Raw genomic sequence first — 19,971 nt, forward strand, 5'->3', positions numbered from 1 at the left:
ATGACCCAGCAGATGTCGGGCGTGGCTGTGAGCGGTGGAGGTGGAGGTGGAGGTGCTTACGGCCAGGCGGGCCCCCCCGCGGCGGGCTGGCCGGCAGCTGGCCCGCCGGCCTCCGGGCAGACCCTCAGCACTCAGCTGTGGAAGTGACGGCGTGCGGCGGCGCTCACAGAAATACCCCCCCCCCCCCTCCGCCAGGCCTGGACAACAAACACACACACCGCCGGGGCGGAGACCTGGAGAATCCTTCACCGTGGTTACTGATGACATCACAGTGAACAGTAGAAAAAAAACAAAACCAGAAACAAAGACAGCAGGACGGGTGGAGCAGAGAGCTGCTGGACCAACACCGCCCGCTCCACCCTTACCAAATGGATAGTTAGTCAGTAGTCTCTACAGTAGATTTGGCTGTTGTGTGGTTGGTTGATGCCCCCCCCCCCTTCTCTGCAGTGTATAGTGTATAGTGTAACCTCTACCCCCCCCCCCCCCCACCCTCTGTGGGCGGAGCCTCGTAGCAGATAATCATCTGAGCAGTACTGTATCCATGTGAAAATGATGTTTGTCTGAGTTCATTCATCATGTGATGCTCCCCGGGGGAGGGGCAGGATTTAACGTTTCTCTCGGTTACGCTGTCAGTCATGTCAGAGCGCCTGACAGCGCCACGGCGACGGCACGTGTCATCACAGATGTTTGATGTTCCTCCTCCTGACACGGCGACAGAAACAGCTGCTCTACCTTTAGCAATGTTAGCAGTGTTAGCAATGTTAGCAATGCAGGCGATTCAACAACTTTATTGACAAACATCAAGTGAACAAACTTCACACTTTATACTCATTTTCTGCAACAATTCTTTTTTCTGTGGTTTTAATGTAATTAAAATAATCAGGACATCGGCTCACACACAGCTGCAACAATCAGACAGTCAGAGATACACGCTGCTTCATTTTATCGCCTTATTGCTGCTGAGAGCAGCGGCGTTATGATCAGAGGGAGAATCTGGAGCTGTAAATACTTATGACGCCTCTGTGACAGGCCTGACCGGCCGTTCAATCCAGATCAATGTGCTGCAGGCGGCCACACAGTCAGAGGCAGCATCCAGCTGTCATTCAGAGCATCACGGCCAGAATGTAATTATTAAGTCCTGTTTGGAGTTGGGAGCAGTTAGCCTAGCTTAGCATAAAGCTGTGAAGAAACAGCTAGCTACAAATGTTCCTGTTTGTGTTTGTGAGCTTCAGAGACGTTTTAAATCGCTGCATGGCCGCTGCGGTCTTAGCAGGTGCCGTGCCTCCGCCCGTGTCCTGGTCACCTCCACTTCTTTCATGTGAAACTCTGGACCAGTATTCCTCCTTCCTTCCGTGTGTGGCGCTGTAACCGTATGTTCTGCCATCCGCCATCTTTATTGTGGTGTTTGTTGAGTGCAGTACAAGAAAAGCACAGTCCGCAGCAAATAAACCTGGACGACCAATCAGAGGGCTGGACTGGCAGGATGAGGGTGAGGAGGAGGAGGACCTGTATGAAAGTCCTGGACGGGTCCGACACACACACACACACACACACACGTCGGTGCACACAGGGTCCCTCTGCCATGCAATAACTGCAGCCCTCCGAGGTTCCATGTCCTCCAGGTTTATTTCCAGTGTGTTTACATTTTCTGGTGCCTCGTACAGAGAAAAAAAAAAGTGGTTTTCGTGCATTAAAACCGTGAATATACAGAAGTTCTGTGTTTATCTTTGTTCCGTGACTCTAAAGGTCTTTTATCTTTTGGAGATGTCCTCCTTTTTCAGCAGGCTCGTTTGGAATAAAGGCCGTCAAACCCTGGATGCACGCTTGTTCTTATTCCTGTTTGTCCTTGGCTCGGTCAGTCCCCCTCGTCCCTCTGCAGGTCCTTTCTCTGAGGCGCACAGACGGAGAGGACGCCACAGGTCGCTCCACGCCATTAAACACATATGGGTCACTTCAGTGTAACATCACTCAATAAACTTCGAGACATTCATGATAAACAAAGAAGCAGCTGATTGGCCACCGAAGATCAAAGAAACTAAACAACAGTTTGATTTGCTGCTGTTGGACAGTGTGGTAAACATACTAAACACTTTTTAATTCGTTGAGTACGGTGAGATGAACCTGTGGGTGTTAAAGGGACAGTTCACCCCAAACCTGATTAGTCTCATGCTGACAGTATGGGGGCGCTGGCGTCCTCCTGGGCACAGCCGTAATGTTCAGCGTGGCTGGATGCATGTCGTCCTCTGTGCAGTGACTGCACTGCAGGCTGCAGGACAAATATGAAGACTCGGTCATGGAGTGAACTGTCCCTTTAAACGGGGAGCTGGAGTCATGCTATGGTTAGCATAGCATAGTGTAAAGACTGGAATACAGCTGGATGGACCCTCTGAACCTCACCCTCTGTTTTTGACAGGGAAGCCATGATGGAGTCACATGTGAGCAGCAGTCACATGACCAACACTCAGAGAGTCTCTGTCTGATCTGCAGACTGGTTCGGGGTGCTAAGGGTTAAAAACAAAAAGATACATTAAAGTGGTCTTTCAACATGTTTTCCTCCTTCCAGTCTTTATGCTAAGCTAGCTGCATGCTAACTGCAGTGTTATTCTTCATCACAGGTGGGATGGAAAACAGATGTGTCTCCAGATGTCCTCAGACGTTGACACGAGCTGTCCGTGATGTCACAGCTGATGTCACAGTTTTACTCACAGTCTCGGTTCATAATGAGCTTTTTTTTCTTACATGTATATTTGTACATCAGCAAGCTGTGGACGGAGGACGTGGAGCGGTCCGAGCCAGCTCAGTCTGTGAGACGAACACGTCCGCAGGCACCCAGCGTGGGACGGACAGCCAGGAATCATGCAGCTCCTCAGAGTCCGTGTCCACCATGGACAGACCGAGTTGACAGATCCCCCCCATGAGGAGACGAAGGCGCTGCCGTCACACCTCGATGACCACGGTGTCCTTCCGGTGTTTGGGCTCGTTGGCGAGGTGTGGCTTCTCTGTGCGAGTGTGCCAAACCAGCACCTGGAAAACAAACAGAAGAAGAAGAAGAGCTGGAGGTCTGCTGTCACGTGATCACAGGTGTGTCCCCTGAGTGTCAGACATATGAGCGCAGGTGACCTCCTGACTGTCAGAACTGAGCCGGAGCGTGGCGGACAGCTGTTTCATGATTTTGTGAGGATGAATGAGAGCCGGCGCTCTCAGACAGTCTGACACCTCTGGACGTGGATCGGATCACAGGCGGCCGCCACCTCACTGCAGCTGTATGCAGTGGATGCACGGGGACATGTTCACTCCACACAGCTCCACCCGAGCTGCTCCCATTTCACTGCTTCTGGTTTTTAGGACTCTGACTAATGAGCTAATAATTCAAGTGAGTGTGTGTGTGTCTCTCACACACACACACACACTCACACACAGGCCTGATTTATTGCCGGCTGTGGACGTCGTCTCCGGGCTTCTTCAGGTGGAACATGTCACTTCCTGCACACTGTGCTGCTAATTGGCCCGCTTTGCATATCTAACGAGGCTAATGTAGCAGCTAGTACAGCGCCGCTCCACACACACTCCAACACACACACACACACTCACACACACACACACACCGCTGCTCTCATTCATCATGTGCACTTTTCCCTCTCATGGCTCTGCTCCTGTTTTCACCTGATCCATCTCTGCCAGAGCAGACTGTGGTTTTTTAGCACGAGGTACATTTGCAGCTTCCACCATCATATCTATCAGTGATAAACGTGTTTCACTGAATCTGAGTTTATAATTTTCAAACAATGTTCGTCCATATTAACACATAGATTCACATGTAATCTGTAAAATGTGTTTATAATCTGGTCCAGATTTGACAGAGTTTCTAGGGCTGAAACATAAAGCTACATGATCGTGTGAAGCGCTGCAGTTCCTCTGGTGTCCACTCGAGGGTGTCCTGTATAGTTAGGCAGTCTCTCCGTGTTCCCAGCAGAAATCAACATGTTTGTGTGACTCATGTTTGGAAGCCTGTCTCCTGTGGACACTGGAGGAACTGCAGTTTGTAGAACTGAGCACCTGGTTTATTAAAGGTGAAGCTTCTGCCCCTTTAACCCCGATACAGATACTCATCGCGCTGACAGGAAGCAGTGTGAGATCATTTGAATTTTTGACTCCATGCAAATGAAAGTGAGGCTTCCCGACAGCTGTCCTACAGATCCTGACCACACCTGAACACCACCCAGCCCGCCAGCAGCCATCAGACGATGTTCTGAGATTTTCCACCTCCGGCCCCGAATTCAATTAAAGTGACGGGGACAGAGAGGAGCGGCGCGCCTGAGGATCACATGACCCGGGCTGAAGCACAGAGCGCTCGCTTCGCCGCAATAACACAATAAGAAGGAAGTTCAGCAGGAAGCTGAGCCGATGCAAATGAAACAGACCGGATAGTTTTTCAGTCAGAGACAGCAGACCGCCCTGTACCCCCCCCCCCCCCCCTCCTGCTCCATCATCTGTCTCCATCTGCTGCTGCGCCTCTCTCTCCGCCTGTCACTGCTGTCTGTTGTCATCTCTCTCCTGTTCTAACTACATCACAGCTCCTGTCGGCCGTCCACAGACACTGACCCGGCCATCAGACCGAGCCGGCTTTCAGGTTCTCTGATCAGGACGTGGACGGAGCCCGGGGGAAGGGGCGCGCCTCAGCTGCTGACTCCAGCCGCACGTCCAAACACAAAAACATATTTAAGCTGATGCTGAATTATTTCATGGGTAAATATAAAAAAACATTCAATGTGTAAATGTTCAAGAAAAAAAGCAGTCTGGACTGCAGAGCGCCCCCTGTGGAGCCGGAGGTTCAGACAGTCCCTCCGTGTAGGCCTTCACTAGCAGAGCGGGGCGATGACTGATGATGTCACAGCCCGCTAATAGCTGGTATTAATATCAGCGGCAGGGCTCCTCCATTAGTGTAATGGGGCTGATAATGATGATGATAGTTTCAACACAGAGCTGTCAGCAGCAGCAGCCAGCTGGAAATGATGATCCAGCGGCTCCGGCTCTTTATCCTGCTCCCTCTCTGCAGGAAACATTTACCCACAACCCACCAGGGGTTAACAGCGACGTGACCAGCCGCTGCACGCTGCACACGGAAGCTTCATGTTTAAAAATCAAACCTCAGCACAGCATCTTCATCTGTAATCCACTAAGAACACGGGCGGGTGGAGGAGTAGCCTCCGCCCTCAGAGCTCTGAGGGTGCAGGAGTAACCTCCGCCCTCCTCTGTGATGCCGTGTGATGAGCAGACACGAAGCTGCCGTCTCAGCTGCTTCTGGCTGTGGGCCCTCTGTCCTATCACGACTCATGCTTTAAGCTCTAAGCTAGCAGCAGAGTCTGAGCTCGGACACACTCGGACGTCTCTGTATCAGTTCTCACTGCGCTCAGACGGCGTCCCGACAGCCGCCTGAAGGACCCTCTGTCAGAAAAGGACCGACACACACACAGGCCGATGCTTCCAGGCCTCTGAAACAACCACCGAGCAGCAACTTCCCGGGCTGGAGGTGTCAAAGCCTGCAGTTCCTTCACTGTCCACTCGAGGGTCTTTTTACGATCATCACCATGATTTTATCGTGTTATTTCTCAGACATTCTTGTGATATTTTTCCTCACAAGTGAGTAAAATTTCTGTCTTCTGTCCTCCTACATTTTCATCAGACATTTTTGAGTTTATTGATTTTTTGTAAAAATTGTCATATTTTTGTTTTTAAGATGAATTTGTCTTGTTTCTGTGACCTGCAGGACAAAGTGGGTTCAGATGATGGATGTTTGCCCTCATCCATCCTGCTGTGTGTGTGTGTGTCCACCTGTGCATCTGATGACTACAGGCAGAAGAACGATTGCTTGCATGGATTGATCGTATTGTCAGCGTGTTTGTGGCGTGTTGCCGTGGTTACTGACCCGTGTGCAGTTGTTGGCCTTGGGCTCCAGCTCGGTGACCTTGGTGATCTGTTTGAGGAAGTCGGACTCCTGCATCCCGGGCTGCGAGCCTCGCCGCTTGAACTGCGCCCGCGGGTTCTCCAGGATCACCTGGAGGTTGACGGCGAAACCTGGGGAGAAGACGGGGGTGGGGGTCATTTAGAGATCCATCAAACTGATCAGAAAACATTCGTCATTCTGACCCTGAGGTCAAAGGTCACGGAGGGTGAGGCCTTCAGTCAGAACGTACAGTGTGTGTGTGTGTGTGTGGAGGCACAGTCAGAATAAGGACAGAACATGTATGTATGCAGATCACTGGTGGGCGGCTCGCCTCAGCAGTCATCCTCGCCTCCGCCTCGTTTTCCAGGCCGGAGCGGCCCTGACGGAGGCGACACCCGGGCAGCAGATGAGACGGCCGTCCTCTGACTGTCAGACACACACTAATTATCTCCCCGGAGGCTTTAGTTTGCTCCATTTTCGGCCCGCTCAGGCGTCACAAACACGTCGGCACTGATCCACATATACAGACAGGAGGGACGTTCATGGCTCCACACCAACACATCTGCTGCATGAAACATGGGGCTGGAGGATGACCTGGATCTGTGAAGGAACAGCTAGCTGAGTGTAGCCGTGGTTCTGAGTGTAGCCGTGGTTCTGAGTGTAGCTGTGGTTCTGTCTGTAGCTGTGGTTCTGTCTGTAGCTGTGGTTCTGAGTGTAGCAGTGGTTCTGAGTGTAGCTGTGGTTCTGAGTGTAGCCGTGGTTCTGTCTGTAGCTGTGGTTCTGAGTGTAGCAGTGGTTCTGAGTGTAGCTGTGGTTCTGAGTGTAGCTGTGGTTCTGTCTGTAGCCGTGGTTCTGTCTGTAGCTGTGGTTCTGTCTGTAGCTGTGGTTCTGTCTGTAGCCGTGGTTCTGTCTGTAGCCGTGGTTCTGAGTGTAGCTGTGGTTCTGAGTGTAGCCGTGGTTCTGTCTGTAGCTGTGGTTCTGAGTGTAGCTGTGGTTCTGTCTGTAGCTGTGGTTCTGAGTGTAGCCGTGGTTCTGTCTGTAGCTGTGGTTCTGAGTGTAGCTGTGGTTCTGTCTGTAGCCGTGGTTCTGTCTGTAGCCGTGGTTCTGTCTGTAGCTGTGGTTCTGTCTGTAGCCGTGGTTCTGAGTGTAGCTGTGGTTCTGAGTGTAGCCGTGGTTCTGTCTGTAGCTGTGGTTCTGTCTGTAGCTGTGGTTCTGTCTGTAGCCGTGGTTCTGTCTGTAGCCGTGGTTCTGTCTGTAGCTGTGGTTCTGAGTGTAGCCGTGGTTCTGAGTGTAGCTGTGGTTCTGTCTGTAGCTGTGGTTCTGTCTGTAGCTGTGGTTCTGTCTGTAGCCGTGGTTCTGTCTGTAGCTGTGGTTCTGAGTGTAGCCGTGGTTCTGAGTGTAGCTGTGGTTCTGTCTGTAGCTGTGGTTCTGTCTGTAGCCGTGGTTCTGTCTGTAGCTGTGGTTCTGAGTGTAGCTGTGGTTCTGAGTGTAGCTGTGGTTCTGTCTGTAGCTGTGGTTCTGAGTGTAGCTGTGGTTCTGAGTGTATCCCTGGTTCTGAGTGTAGCTGTGGTTCTGAGTGTAGCTGTGGTTCTGAGTGTAGCTGTGGTTCTGAGTGTATCCCTGGTTCTGAGTGTAGCCGTGGTTCTGAGTGTAGCCGTGGTTCTGAGTGTAGCCGTGGTTCTGTCTGTAGCTGTGGTTCTGAGTGTAGCTGTGGTTCTGAGTGTAGCTGTGGTTCTGAGTGTAGCCGTGGTTCTGAGTGTAGCCGTGGTTCTGAGTGTAGCCGTGGTTCTGTCTGTAGCTGTGGTTCTGAGTGTAGCTGTGGTTCTGAGTGTAGCTGTGGTTCTGAGTGTAGCCGTGGTTCTGAGTGTAGCCGTGGTTCTGTCTGTAGCTGTGGTTCTGAGTGTAGCTGTGGTTCTGAGTGTAGCTGTGGTTCTGAGTGTATCCCTGGTTCTGAGTGTAGCTGTGGTTCTGATTGTATCCCTGGTTCTGAGTGTGTCTGTGTGTTTTCTGGTGTCTCAGCTCTCAGGATGTTGGACGGTGTCGGTGCAGTGACCCTGATGGATGGATGTGATGGACAGAGACGTGTGAACGCTGGTCCAATAAATCTGAGAGCAGATATTTCCCTGTGTCGTCTCCTGAGAGTTCTCCTGCTCCGTCTCAGTCACACTGTTCAGGACTGTTTACAGAACCGGTCTGTATGGATGCTGTGCTGTGTTATGTTGGTGAGTGAAATCAGATGGAGCTGCAGACAGAATAAAATCCAGATATCAGTGGGTTTTTGTGTGGTGTAAAAGGGCCATGTTGTCTTGAACTGTGTACGCTCCATATGAACTGGTTACTATTCTATTCTATTCTTTTAGAGAGTTGTTGTTTTCGTTAATTATATTATTTTTTTATGTTGATGTAGTCTCGCGAGAGGGGCGAGGTCCCGTGCACGCGCGAGAGAAGATGGAGGATTAAAAAATGGCGCGATGAGAGGAGCACCTGTTCGGAGTCGAAGCTTCTTCTTCTCTGTCTCTCCCGGTCAGACTGACTCGGACTGTTAGTTAGCGCCGCCTGTGGCGACAGCACGGACTGTTCCAGCTGTGGACCCAGAGAGACCCAGAGAGCGAGCTGCTAGCTTACAGAGCTAATAGCGCTAGCTGCCTGCTACGCGCCAGAGGAGCCGAGGTGGACCGGAGGACCGGAGGACAGCAAAGCGGACCCTGCTGGGGCGTGGTGCGGTCGGACCGCTACAGGAGGACGGCTACAGGAGGTGGTAGGAACTCCAAGATTCCCTGAGCAAGGTTTCCGGTTCTGTTTATTGAGCTCCAACGCGCGCCAACAGACTACAAAGCTAGCTACACTTGAACTATGTTAGCGTGGACCAGGCAGTCAAGACCGAAACTTTATTGACCCGGGTCATAACAACAATGACCCGGGTCATAACAACAATGACCCGGGTCATAACAACAATGACCCGGGTCATAACAACAACTGTTTTATTAATGTCTTTATGTTTAACGTGCTTAATACAAGGTTCAGCTGCTGAACCTGAGTAAGTGTGTGTGTGTGTGTGTGTGTGTGTGTGTGTGTGTTGATGCTTCCAGTGCGTACTCCTGGACGGTCTTTATTAGTTATTGGTTATTTAACCCGTGTGTGTCTGCGGCCGCTCATCGGGTTGAGAATGAGATCATACAGCATGTTTTAAAACATTAGTTAGTTTATTAGTTAAGAGGGGAGCTGCTTTAGTGCCGGTGTGTCGGATTAACTGGTGCCCAAATTAACTGGTGACCGAGTTGGTGCGATACAGATGTAACGTGGGCGTGTCTCTGTAGGACCCGTTTCTGTTCAAACCAGGAAGTAAACATCGGGAGTTCTTCTTCCATAAAATTCTATTTTTACTCGTTTTAGGAGCAACAATGAACGTGACGATGTCGGCCAGCATGTAACAGCATGTTCAGCGTCCTCAGCTGTGTGGAAAATAAATATATTATGAAGCCAAATTTAAAAAAGAAAACGCGGTCACATCTTGAACCGATGGAGGTTTGTTAACAGGGTCAATAGAGACCATACATAGAACCTGCTAGTTATGGTCGGGTAGATTTTCTATGGCTGTGATTGTTGATTCCTGACCCCCAGGAAAATAATCTTGCAATATACTTGAATAATAGTCCTGATTGTGTCTGTTATTAGAAGACAGAATCCACGCATCTTCTGTGGATGTGGGCTGTCACAGCTGAACCTGGCTGTGGAGGTGTGGACCACGGCGCTGCGTGGGATTCAGCCAACATTCATTGGGTCATATCAGTGCTGTACTGTTTACTTTATGTGTAGGTTACACCACAAATCAACAGTGTCACTACACAAACGCTGCTGATAATGTTAACAATATATTTAACCATGAACCTGCATTCTAAGCAGTATTGTCTGTATCGGATTATTTGGTGCCGCAGTATTTTGAACAGGCAGATGCGCGGACACCAAACACCTCTGTTGACACCGCTAAACTTTTTGTTGTAATAAAAAACTCATATTGTTGTTTTGCTGGTCACATTTAAACAGATGAACAGCAATAAATGAAAACGTTTATCAGCTGGGGCTACACTCATAATGCTCAGCTCAAGAAGCGATGACGTACACAGCGATAATGTGCGAGCGTCTTCACCCAGGTTAACTGGTGACCCTCGCACCTGGCGTCTTGACGGGTGAGAAGCAGCTTGTGTTCCTTCATGAACAGTGTGATCATTCAGTAACTCTCTGATAGCATTCACCAGTTATCTTAGAGTGTGTTTCTGAGGTCACCAATGAGTTCAATACTTTTACTAATAAACCATGTTTGTTTAGCCCTAAAATGGGCCCTGGAAGGAAAGTGCACTCCAATACAGCAGAAGAAGTTGGTTCTGAAGAAGGTGGGGCTTTGTTATCCGTACAAAGAAATACAGAAACACCTGAAAAATCCGGAGCGCCTTGGAGCTGTTACCTGACCATCCCCTGCAGAGTTTAAACATTGAAAAGTCTCACAGATCAGACCGAAACTCAGAAAAATGTGTTGACGTCACTTGACATGGTAAAGTTAAAATAAATAAGTAAATCAGATTTTGACTCTAGCCTAAATGCTAAATAAAAAGTTCCATGATATCATTTATTAGTGGGCCAATGCACTGCAATAGGACGTAATGCAAAGCCGCATGCGGCTCTTTCATCCCTCTGTGGCTCATGCAGCGAGCTCATGTTTGAAAAGAAGGAAAAAACAAAGAAAAATAACAATGTGAATAAATAATGGCCTCTAATTTAAATGTATTGTATTTATTAATGATGTTTTTGTCATAGTGTTGTTGTTTCTTTGGAGATTGAGATGCTCTCATGATATTAACATAAAACGTTTAATATTCTGTCAAACAGTTTTATCTGAGGGGTTTGTGGCTTTATTCGGTGAGAAAAGGCCCAATGGTTCTTTTCATGCTGAAGGTTTCTGACCCCTGCGTTCGGTGCTCGAGTCATCACAGCGGTCACAGCATGGACCTTCCTCCATTAACACACATGAAATACACACTTTAATGAGGACCATGTTTGTGTTTTATCAATGAAACAAATATGGACAGACACTACATGAGACTAAATCCATATGAATATATGGATAATCAACATAATCACTGATTAATGTTCACAAACACAGAGCTGTGTGTGTGTGTTACAGGGTGGCAACTTTCTTCTGCAGGATTCAAACGTCGTCATTGGTCATATACACAAGTTAATAAGGAGGAGTTAAGAGTTATCTGCCGCTTTGAGCTACTTCATACAGAGTTGTTTGGACGCCAGGTGCGAGGGTCACCAGTTAACCTGGGCGAAGACGCTCGCACATTATCGCTGCGTACGTCATCGCTTCTTGAGCTGAGCATTATGAGTGTAGCCCCAGCTGATAAACGTTTACATTTATTGCTGTTCATCTGTTTAAATGTGACCAGCAAAACAACAATATGAGTTTTTTATTACAACAAAAAGTTTAGCGGTGTCAACAGAGGTGTTTGGTGTCCGCGCATCTGCCTGTTCAAAATACTGCGGCACCAAATAATCCGATACAGACAATACTGCTTAGAATGCAGGTTCATGGTTAAATATATTGTTAACATTATCAGCAGCGTTTGTGTAGCACACTGTTGATTGGTGGTGTAACCTACACATAAAGTAAACAGTACAGCACTGATATGACCCAATGAATGTTGGCTGAATCCCACGCAGCGCCGTGGTCCACACCTCCACAGCCAGGTTAAACTGTGACAGCCCACATCCACAGAAGATGCGTGGATTCTGTCTTCTAATAACAGACACAATCAGGACTATTATTCAAGTATATTGCAAGATTATTTTCCTGGGGGTCAGGAATCAACAATCACGGCCATAGAAAATCTACCCGACCATAACTAGCAGGTTCTATGTATGGTCTCTATTGACCCTGTTAACAAACCTCCATCGGTTCAAGATGTGACCGCGTTTTCTTTTTTAAATTTGGCTTCATAATATATTTATTTTCCACACAGCTGAGGACGCTGAACATGCTGTTACATGCTGGCCGACATCGTCACGTTCATTGTTGCTCCTAAAACGAGTAAAAACAGAATTTTATGGAAGAAGAACTCCCGATGTTTACTTCCTGGTTTGAACAGAAACGGGTCCTACAGAGACACGCCCACGTTACATCTGTATCGCACCAACTCGGTCACCAGTTAATTCGGGCACCAGTTAATCCGACACACCGGCGTGGAAAGGGTTACACACACACACACACACACACACACACACACACACACAGACACACAGTGTGTGTGTGTGTGTTCAGTAATAATTCTTCTCTCTTCATAAGTTTATGTTTTCACTGAGTCCAAACCTCCATTGTTCTGGATTTGATGGCTTTTTGTGGATTTTTGTCAGATTTTATGAAGATCACTGAATCAAGTGCACATACAACATAATGATACGTATTGATAACACAACATGCTGTGTGAACGTTAAAAACACACTCAGAGCTCAGAGGCTGATCTGAAACACACCACATTATTGTGTACCAAGTTTTTTTAACCACAATAACACAAATTAAATTGATGTGTGGTTTGACACACATGAACATGAATTATATTTATTAAAAATGAATCACTGACATGTGAAAACAGTTGTTATCTTGAGATAACCTGATAAATATGTCATGAGCGATTAAAGAGGAAATGAAAAATAAAACAAGCGGCGCAGTTTGTTGTTGTCGGAGTGAGCGCGTGCGGGCTGAGGGGGAGGTGGAGCCGTGTCGTCATCGTTTCAGAAAAGTAGCGTTTCGGGCGTCCACGTGGAGACTGGGCCTGTCGCAATATGCGCGATAACTTTAAATGGGCTCGATAAGTTTTTATATATATGCAAATTACATTTGCACGCTCGTTCACTCTCTCTCTCTCTGCCAAAGACACTGGATGACAAAAGGCGTCACTCGGTGCGTCGTAGCGTATAAAGTGTGCAAAGTCCGGCCGTCAGATTTAATATGTCCCGTGGCTTCTGTCTTAAAATGTGTCAAACCAACAGGTAGTTCTTATTTGTTAACTCATTGTGTGACGTGTACGGGATGTTCTGAGCAGACCACGGTCAGCTCGCTGTCTGCGTCGCCACGGTGCGTCACAGCGCTGCAGGGCTTGGACGTTACAGCAACACAGAGCTGTGAAGGAGCAGAACTCCGGTTCAACACCTCGACCCAATTCACCACGAGACTAAACTTGTTTATGTACACAACATGCTGTCAGAGAGAGTCCGTGTTGTAGAGTGAAGGTCTCTGCCTTCTCACTGGCGGCACTCGCGGTACCACCACCCATTAGTGGGTTTGTGTTGCTTTGACTTGACTCCATTGACTGTGCTCAGATGAGCCATGGTAACAGGCCTACCACTGCTCATAATAATAATAATATACATATCAACATTAGTATTAATATTGATAATAATAATAATAGTGTTGATGATCGGGGCCTTTAAGGGTTAAATGTTCTTTAGAAATTGAAGTTCATGGATCTTTAAAGGGTGTGCTTGCATTATATGTCGTTATCATTATATTAGTTGAACATGGTCTCAAAACGACAATATTATCACTTATCGCAATAAGTTCTCGTGGCAATTTATCGCCCAGCAAAATCTGTTGTCGTTTACAGGCCTAACGGAGACATGGAGACGGCGCTTTCAAACTGGCACTTCAGGGACGCTGACCAAAAAAGTATATATTAAAAAATGAATCAATTAAAAACTAAACTTTCAGATAAAGATAAAGCCTGTAAACTCCGATCACTTTGCGTAATCTTATGATATAAAGAGGTTCCACAGCAGCAGCGGCGGGAGGAAATGAGCTGCCGTCCTTGAGTGCAGCAGAAAGCAGCCGTCCGTCCCCCCGTCTGTCTCTCCGTCTCCGGGGAGGAACAAACTCTGGGGTTACTGGGGGTCAAACACTTTCATGTCCCCGTCTCACAAAGAGCCGCTGAGGCACAAGCACCACTTCAGCAGAGGTGCAGCGTATTCTTTTGTGTGTGTCAGCGGACGTGATGTAACTGTGTGTGTAACATGTGCATAATCACACACACACACACACAGAGGTAAACACTGCTCCTCGCCGTCATTGTCCAGGCTCCATTGCTCTGACTAAATGAGACAGAGCAGTAGATGAGAGGCTTTAGTGGCCTGCTAACAACGGCGCGCTGTATAACACAACACTGTTAGGACGCACACTGTGTGCTGCAGACGGCTCATTGTGAAGCTCATGAATAATAATTTCAGAGTGAATAAAGTTCGGCCTGTTTGTCTTTCAGAGCAAAAATGTTTCATAATGCAGCCGCAGTAAATCTTAGCTCGACAAAATGACAGCGTAATTACACAGTGCAGGGTGAAAGTACGGCTGATAATTACTGTGTGTGGATAAAGGAGAGTGGAGGGATTAGATTTTGGTTGTGCTAAAGCAGTAAAGGTGGAGGCTCGTGCTGCTATCACAGTTTAATTAAAACTAATCCTGAGGGCAGATCTTTCTCTCTGTGTGTGTCTGTGTGTGTGTGTGTGTGTTACTGCACATGTTCTTTGTGTGTCAGCATATGATACAAGCATGCAATCACCCTTCATACACCTACAGCGTCACTTCAAGAGAACCCATCTTCTGCAGAGTCTGAGCACTCTGTGTGTGAGAGGTGGGATAATGAATGTGAATGACAGAGTGCTGTTATTATTGGGTTGATGAATTCTCCCCCCTCAGGTCGGGGGGGATGGTGGGTGATGGAGGCGGCTCTGATTGGATTTTTACACAGGAGACGTGGCCCTGTAAACAGGCTGATGGAGACGCCTTCTTAGTCTTCAGTCTCCATTAGCACGATGATGACGACAGCGTTTCCCTCTGAACACACGCTCAGATTCATGTGTACAGGTCACATGTTCGCTTTTGTTTCTCTTCTTAAGAAAAAGGTTTTTTTTGTAGTTAGCCATGGAGTGATATCACTCATGCCCACCAGATGGTCTAGTGAGTCAGTACCATCCGTTTTAGCTGCACTTTTGGGCAGCTGTCAAAACGTCCATCTTGATACAGTCTCTGCCATAAATCGAGCAGCGGTGAGACTTAAGTCTCATGCGGTCATGATGTCTTCAGCTGGCTGTATTTGTGTTAGCTGCAGTTAGCCGACATTTAGCATCATTAGCTGCAGTTAGCAGACATTTAGCATCATTAGCTGCAGTTAGCTGACATTTAGCATCATTAGCTGCAGTTAGCCGACATTTAACATCATTAGCACGGACATTTAGCATCATTAGCACGGACATTTAGCATCATTAGCTGCAGTTAGCTGACATTTAGCATCATTAGCTGCAGTTAGCTGACATTTAGCGTCATTAGCTGCAGTTAGCCGACATTTAACATCATTAGCACGGACATTTAGCATCATTAGCACAGACATTTAGCATCATTAGCCACAGTTGGCTGTGGTTCTGTGTTTTTTCTGATTATTGTTGTATTGCTTGAATAAGCTAACTAGGTACCTATTATGTAATTCCACTTTGTACCACTAGATGGTGTAGAGAAGGGGAAAAACTATCCCCAGCTGTGTGTTTCCTCCGTGGAGTAAACCCCCCTGGTGGAGCAGGAATAGACTGGTGGAGGTGTAGTGCGGTGGGTGGATGCTCTTATGATTTATTCATCATTGGAGTCAGTCAACACAAATGTGTGGAATTATAGCTGCAGGGTGTTTCATTCATTCGTCCTCTGAATGAAACGCACAGTGTGCAGTCTGTATTACAGTGTTCACTGTCGGTGTCTGACCCTCAGCAGCAGTTTAATGTAGTGATGATCATACAAACAATAACAGAAGCTGCAGAGTTGTGACCTGCTACAGGACAGCGGGCAGCGTTTAAAACTCACAACCCGACGAGCTTCTCACACCGCACACCTTCATCTGAACCCTGCTTAAATTCAAATTTCATCCAGCAGCTCTTTACTCGCTGAGCCTGTGCGACCTGCAGGGTGATTTATCTCAGAAATAAACAATCAGCACAGCAGTAAGGAGGAGTAACAGTCAGAACCATCAGATCTCATTTTACGGCAAATGAATCCACGAGAGAGCCGGCTGACTCACAGGCAGAGAGGCCGTCCTGTTCTCTGATCTGATGAAAGCTGAAACTTGTCTGTAATCAATGACCTGATCAATAACATCTGTGGATGTTTCCACAAAGCTCTGATGGCATGGAGCAGCCAGCACTGCTCACTCACCTCTGGAGCTTCACATTCTGTTAGAAAGTCTGCAGCCTGCAGTTCCTCCTCATGTCAGCTTCAACACAGACGGTTTGTCATGTGACCGCTGCTCACACGTCATGGCTTCCTGCTTGTTGCTGAGGAGTTATATTATATTATATTATATTATATTATATTATATTATATTATATTATATTATATTATAGTATATTATAGTATATTAAGTTGGTGTGATTTTCTTTAGCTCAGGTTTTGTTGAGTTTTCTGATGAAGCCGTACGTTTTATAAACTTTCAAATACCAGTTACAGAGTTATTATTATTTCCAGCAGCTTCTGGGGTTTTGAGGGTTAAAAGGAGTCATCATGTAATGGTGTATAATTAGTCCCATCAGCTTTCATCTAAAACACGTTTCATCACACGGTGTGTTCAGGGTTAATCAGGAGCATTCTGCTGCCGTCTCCACTCTTACCTGCCATGTCGGTGGCGAAGGGTCGGTCTGGTCTCCAGCCAGTGTACCAGCCCACGACTTTACCCCCAGACACCAGGGGGCGCTCGTACGCTCTGCCACCCACAAATCCCACGGGCCACACAGAGACGCCTCGAGTGCTGCGCATCTGCAGGAGGAAGCAGAGGACGGAGTTATGAAGGACACGCTCTGACCTGCCCTGATGGACTTGGACAGAATATAGCACCTAGCAGAGCCCGAGGCGCTTTTGGAGGAACCCTCAAGTGGACACCTGAGGAACTGCAGTTTTTTAGCACTTCATTTCTGAGCCTGCTCTGTACTGGAAATAAGTCCTCATCAGACGTCTCTCGTTAGCCAACAAAACACTACATACACATGGTCATTTCATGTTATGTGTGAACCAGAAACAGCAGCATGCAGCGTGTGATGAATCTGCACCTAGATGTGTGTCTGTGTGTGTGTCCTCCCTGACAGTGCTACTTGTCGCTCTCCCAAACAGCCTGCAGCCAGCCGCTTATGACAAAGCAACACAACAAGTCCGTGTGCCGCGCTGCGCTACTGTGTCTGGACGTCACACTGAGCTCAGCTCATCAAGCCGCAGGAAACACAGAGCACGGTGTGTGGAGGGTTCACAGAGTCCACCACACGGCAGGAGGAAACATCCAAAAGATGCTGCTGCGGCTCACTTCCTGTTCACTGCAGCACTGTGTGAGCTCGTCCACTCAGGTGTGGGAACAGTCAATGTTGACGTATTAGTGATGGAGGAAGTGTCCATCTGCCATTGACAGGCTAATTAAATGATGTTTGCCTCCAGCAAATCACACACTGAGCCTTCTCACAGCTCCACGGCAGAAGCAGAGCCGATGTAAAACTAAAAGGCAGAGAACACCGTGTGGAGGAGCGAGTCCCTCAAGTGTAGGAAAGGATTGTTAGTGTCTACAAAGCAGAAGATCTACAAGTTCATCAAAGAGAGTCAGAGAGAAGCAGACTCTCAGAGACAGGAAGAGAAACGTGGAAGGTTCTGGAAAGAAAACCAGTGAGAGATGAGTCTGAAGAGCTGAGAACAGCTGCAGAGACTCTAGTGAAGGACTGAACCAGGTCTGGACCTGAAGAGTTAGAGAAGACCATCACTAGAGTCCTGCACAGGAATAGACTGCCAGACTGCAGAGAAGACACCTCCAGACCAGACTGAAGTCTGCTAGAGACCACCTGAAGACGGAGCACACAGACTGAAGTCTGCTAGAGACCACCTGAAGACAGAGCACACAGACTGAAGTCTGCTAGAGACCACCTGGAGACGGAGCACACAGACTGAAGTCTGCTAGAGACCACCTGGAGACGGAGCACACAGACTGAAGTCTGCTAGAGACCACCTGGAGACGGAGCACCCAGACTGAAGTCTGCTAGAGACCACCTGGAGACGGAGCACACAGACTGAAGTCATTTGGTCAGATGAAGCTGAACTAGAGCTCTGTGCTCACAGAGATGTTGTCTTCATGTGGAGACAGAAAGGAGAGGCTAGAAGCCAAAGAACAGGCTTCATACAGTCAGACATGGTGGAGACAGTATGATGCTGTGAGGAGGACTCAGGGGTCAGAATGTTTGTGTATCTGTGATAACGTGTAAAACTGAGCTTCGAGGTGCAGCTTCCAGACCGGAGCATCATCAGCAGTCCAACCAGGACTAAACCTACATATCACACTCCAGGAATGATGGTGGAACGGCCGGCTGGCTCCGCCCCTCCTTTTCTTTTCATCTGCACAGCCGAGCAGCTAGAGAGAGAGAAGAGGAGCGAGGGGGAAGGGTTTCAGTGTCGCACGGCAACCTCAAGGGGCCACAGTATTCACAGGGAGCGGGACAGAGGAGGAAGATGGAGGTGAGCTCAGACGTTCACGGAAACCGGATTTATCACCTCCTTCTGTCTGAAGATAAAGTGACAGCACGTCATGTTTTTCAGTGGAGGACACGGCATCATATCTCTGCTGTAACACAACAAGGATCCACACACCATGTTCCATCAAGTGTTCAGCATTCTGAGAATCTGCAGGTGTGCTGTGGTACCTGCAGCCAGGCGTCAGCAGCAGGTCCTGTAAGCGTTTGTCCAGCACATCCCACAGATGCTGGACTGGACTAGACTGAGATCTGGGACTCATTAGCATCACGCTAATTTGCTGAGCTAATGCTACATGCTGCAGAATAAACCTAACATTTGTGGCCCCGCCCCTTCTGCTGCAAAGGCCAAGATGGCGTGAGACCTGTTAGCATTAGCTTGACATTTTTACCAAAAACCCACGGGAGAGTTTGGATGAAAGTCTCTGGAGAGGAGATGAGAGGGGAGGAGAGGCTGCACGTCAGGATTCAACATAAAATGCTGTGAAAATCACTGCAGTGTGATTGAAGTGCTGTAATGATGTGACGGCATGCGCCACAGGTCATAATTTGATAATTTTCTCTGAATATGACCTTAATCAGGCTCAGATTATCATAAAATGCTGTTTCTGTTTATTCAGAGGTGTTGGGGTGACGGTGTGTTACTGGGCTCTGCTGCTGCAGCACTGACTCCTGCTCACACCTTCATCTGAGCAGAGCAGCTCAGGCTGCCTGTCAGAGAGGCCCTGTGGGCCGCAGCACAGACGGAATGATGCAGAGGAGGCACAGGCCTTCCTCATGTCTGAGGCGGCCGCAGCCTCTGATAGAAGCTGCCTATTTTAATGTAGATGAACACAGATGGATGGAACTGCAGCGTAAAGCCTGTCACCTCAGCTCGGCCAGCACATCCTGCATGTTTATATTCTGTGAGTCTGATCAACTTCTGCTGATGAGCATCGATTAATCAAACCTGATGAGAGCGCACGCTTTAAAGCATGACATGGAACCTCTTTCAGTCTGAATCCTCCTGATCTGAAGCTGCAGCAATGATCACTGAACATTTTCACCGTTTGTCCATCAAACGTCAGAATACACCGACTGATTATTCATGGACAATCAATCAATATTGTAATCAATCATCAGCTGCAGACCTAATAGGCTGCAGCATCAGTGAGCTGCTCCACCTGCAGCTGCTGCTGCTGCAGATGTTTTATAATAAAGTTCACACTAAGACACTGTAACTTCATCTAGAAATAATGATGCACTGTTGAATTTCTGCGTTTCAGAATTTCAAACAGTCGCCAACTCTGTAACAATGCTGGAGTCTGAAGTCGAAGAAAAAATCAATATACCCTCGATTGTAATCCCTCTGCGCAGAGAGGCTGCTATTCTGGGAGATGTGTGTGTGCTTTTCAACGCTTATTTTTCACTGCACGCTGAATAAAAATCCATATTTTAAGGGAAAT

At 47.9% G+C, this 19,971-nt stretch overlaps 3 protein-coding genes across 9 annotated transcripts in view; 1 reads left to right on the forward strand and 2 right to left on the reverse strand.

The window, feature by feature from the left end:
* LOC114446918 (stromal membrane-associated protein 1-like) overlaps nt 1-1,817 on the forward strand; it is a 37,940-nt gene extending 36,123 nt beyond the window's left edge. For 6 of the 7 annotated variants that reach the window (XM_028422823.1, XM_028422826.1, XM_028422825.1 and 3 more), the window contains one exon: nt 1-293. In XM_028422823.1, the coding sequence (XP_028278624.1) occupies nt 1-147 (147 nt within the window). In that variant the 3' untranslated portion in view covers nt 148-293. The other variant, XM_028422830.1, reaches the window with a different exon arrangement.
* LOC114446927 (galactosylgalactosylxylosylprotein 3-beta-glucuronosyltransferase 2-like) overlaps nt 1,775-19,971 on the reverse strand; it is a 26,528-nt gene continuing 8,331 nt past the window's right edge. The window contains exons 2-4 of the mRNA XM_028422841.1: nt 16,640-16,784; nt 5,927-6,075; nt 1,775-3,024 (exon numbers count right to left, since the gene is read on the reverse strand). Of these exons, the coding sequence (XP_028278642.1) occupies nt 2,938-3,024; nt 5,927-6,075; nt 16,640-16,784 (381 nt within the window). The 3' untranslated portion in view covers nt 1,775-2,937. The remainder of the gene's footprint in view (nt 3,025-5,926; nt 6,076-16,639; nt 16,785-19,971) is intronic.
* Nucleotides 2,938-19,971, reverse strand: part of LOC114447678 (galactosylgalactosylxylosylprotein 3-beta-glucuronosyltransferase 2-like) — a 25,085-nt gene continuing 8,051 nt past the window's right edge. Inside the window, exons 2-4 of the mRNA XM_028424069.1 lie at nt 16,640-16,784; nt 5,927-6,075; nt 2,938-3,024 (exon numbers count right to left, since the gene is read on the reverse strand). Coding sequence (XP_028279870.1) covers nt 2,938-3,024; nt 5,927-6,075; nt 16,640-16,784 — 381 coding nt within the window. The remainder of the gene's footprint in view (nt 3,025-5,926; nt 6,076-16,639; nt 16,785-19,971) is intronic.

The sequence above is a fragment of the Parambassis ranga genome, chromosome 15 (assembly GCF_900634625.1).
Source record: "Parambassis ranga chromosome 15, fParRan2.1, whole genome shotgun sequence".
Taxonomy (NCBI): Eukaryota; Metazoa; Chordata; class Actinopteri; family Ambassidae; genus Parambassis; species Parambassis ranga.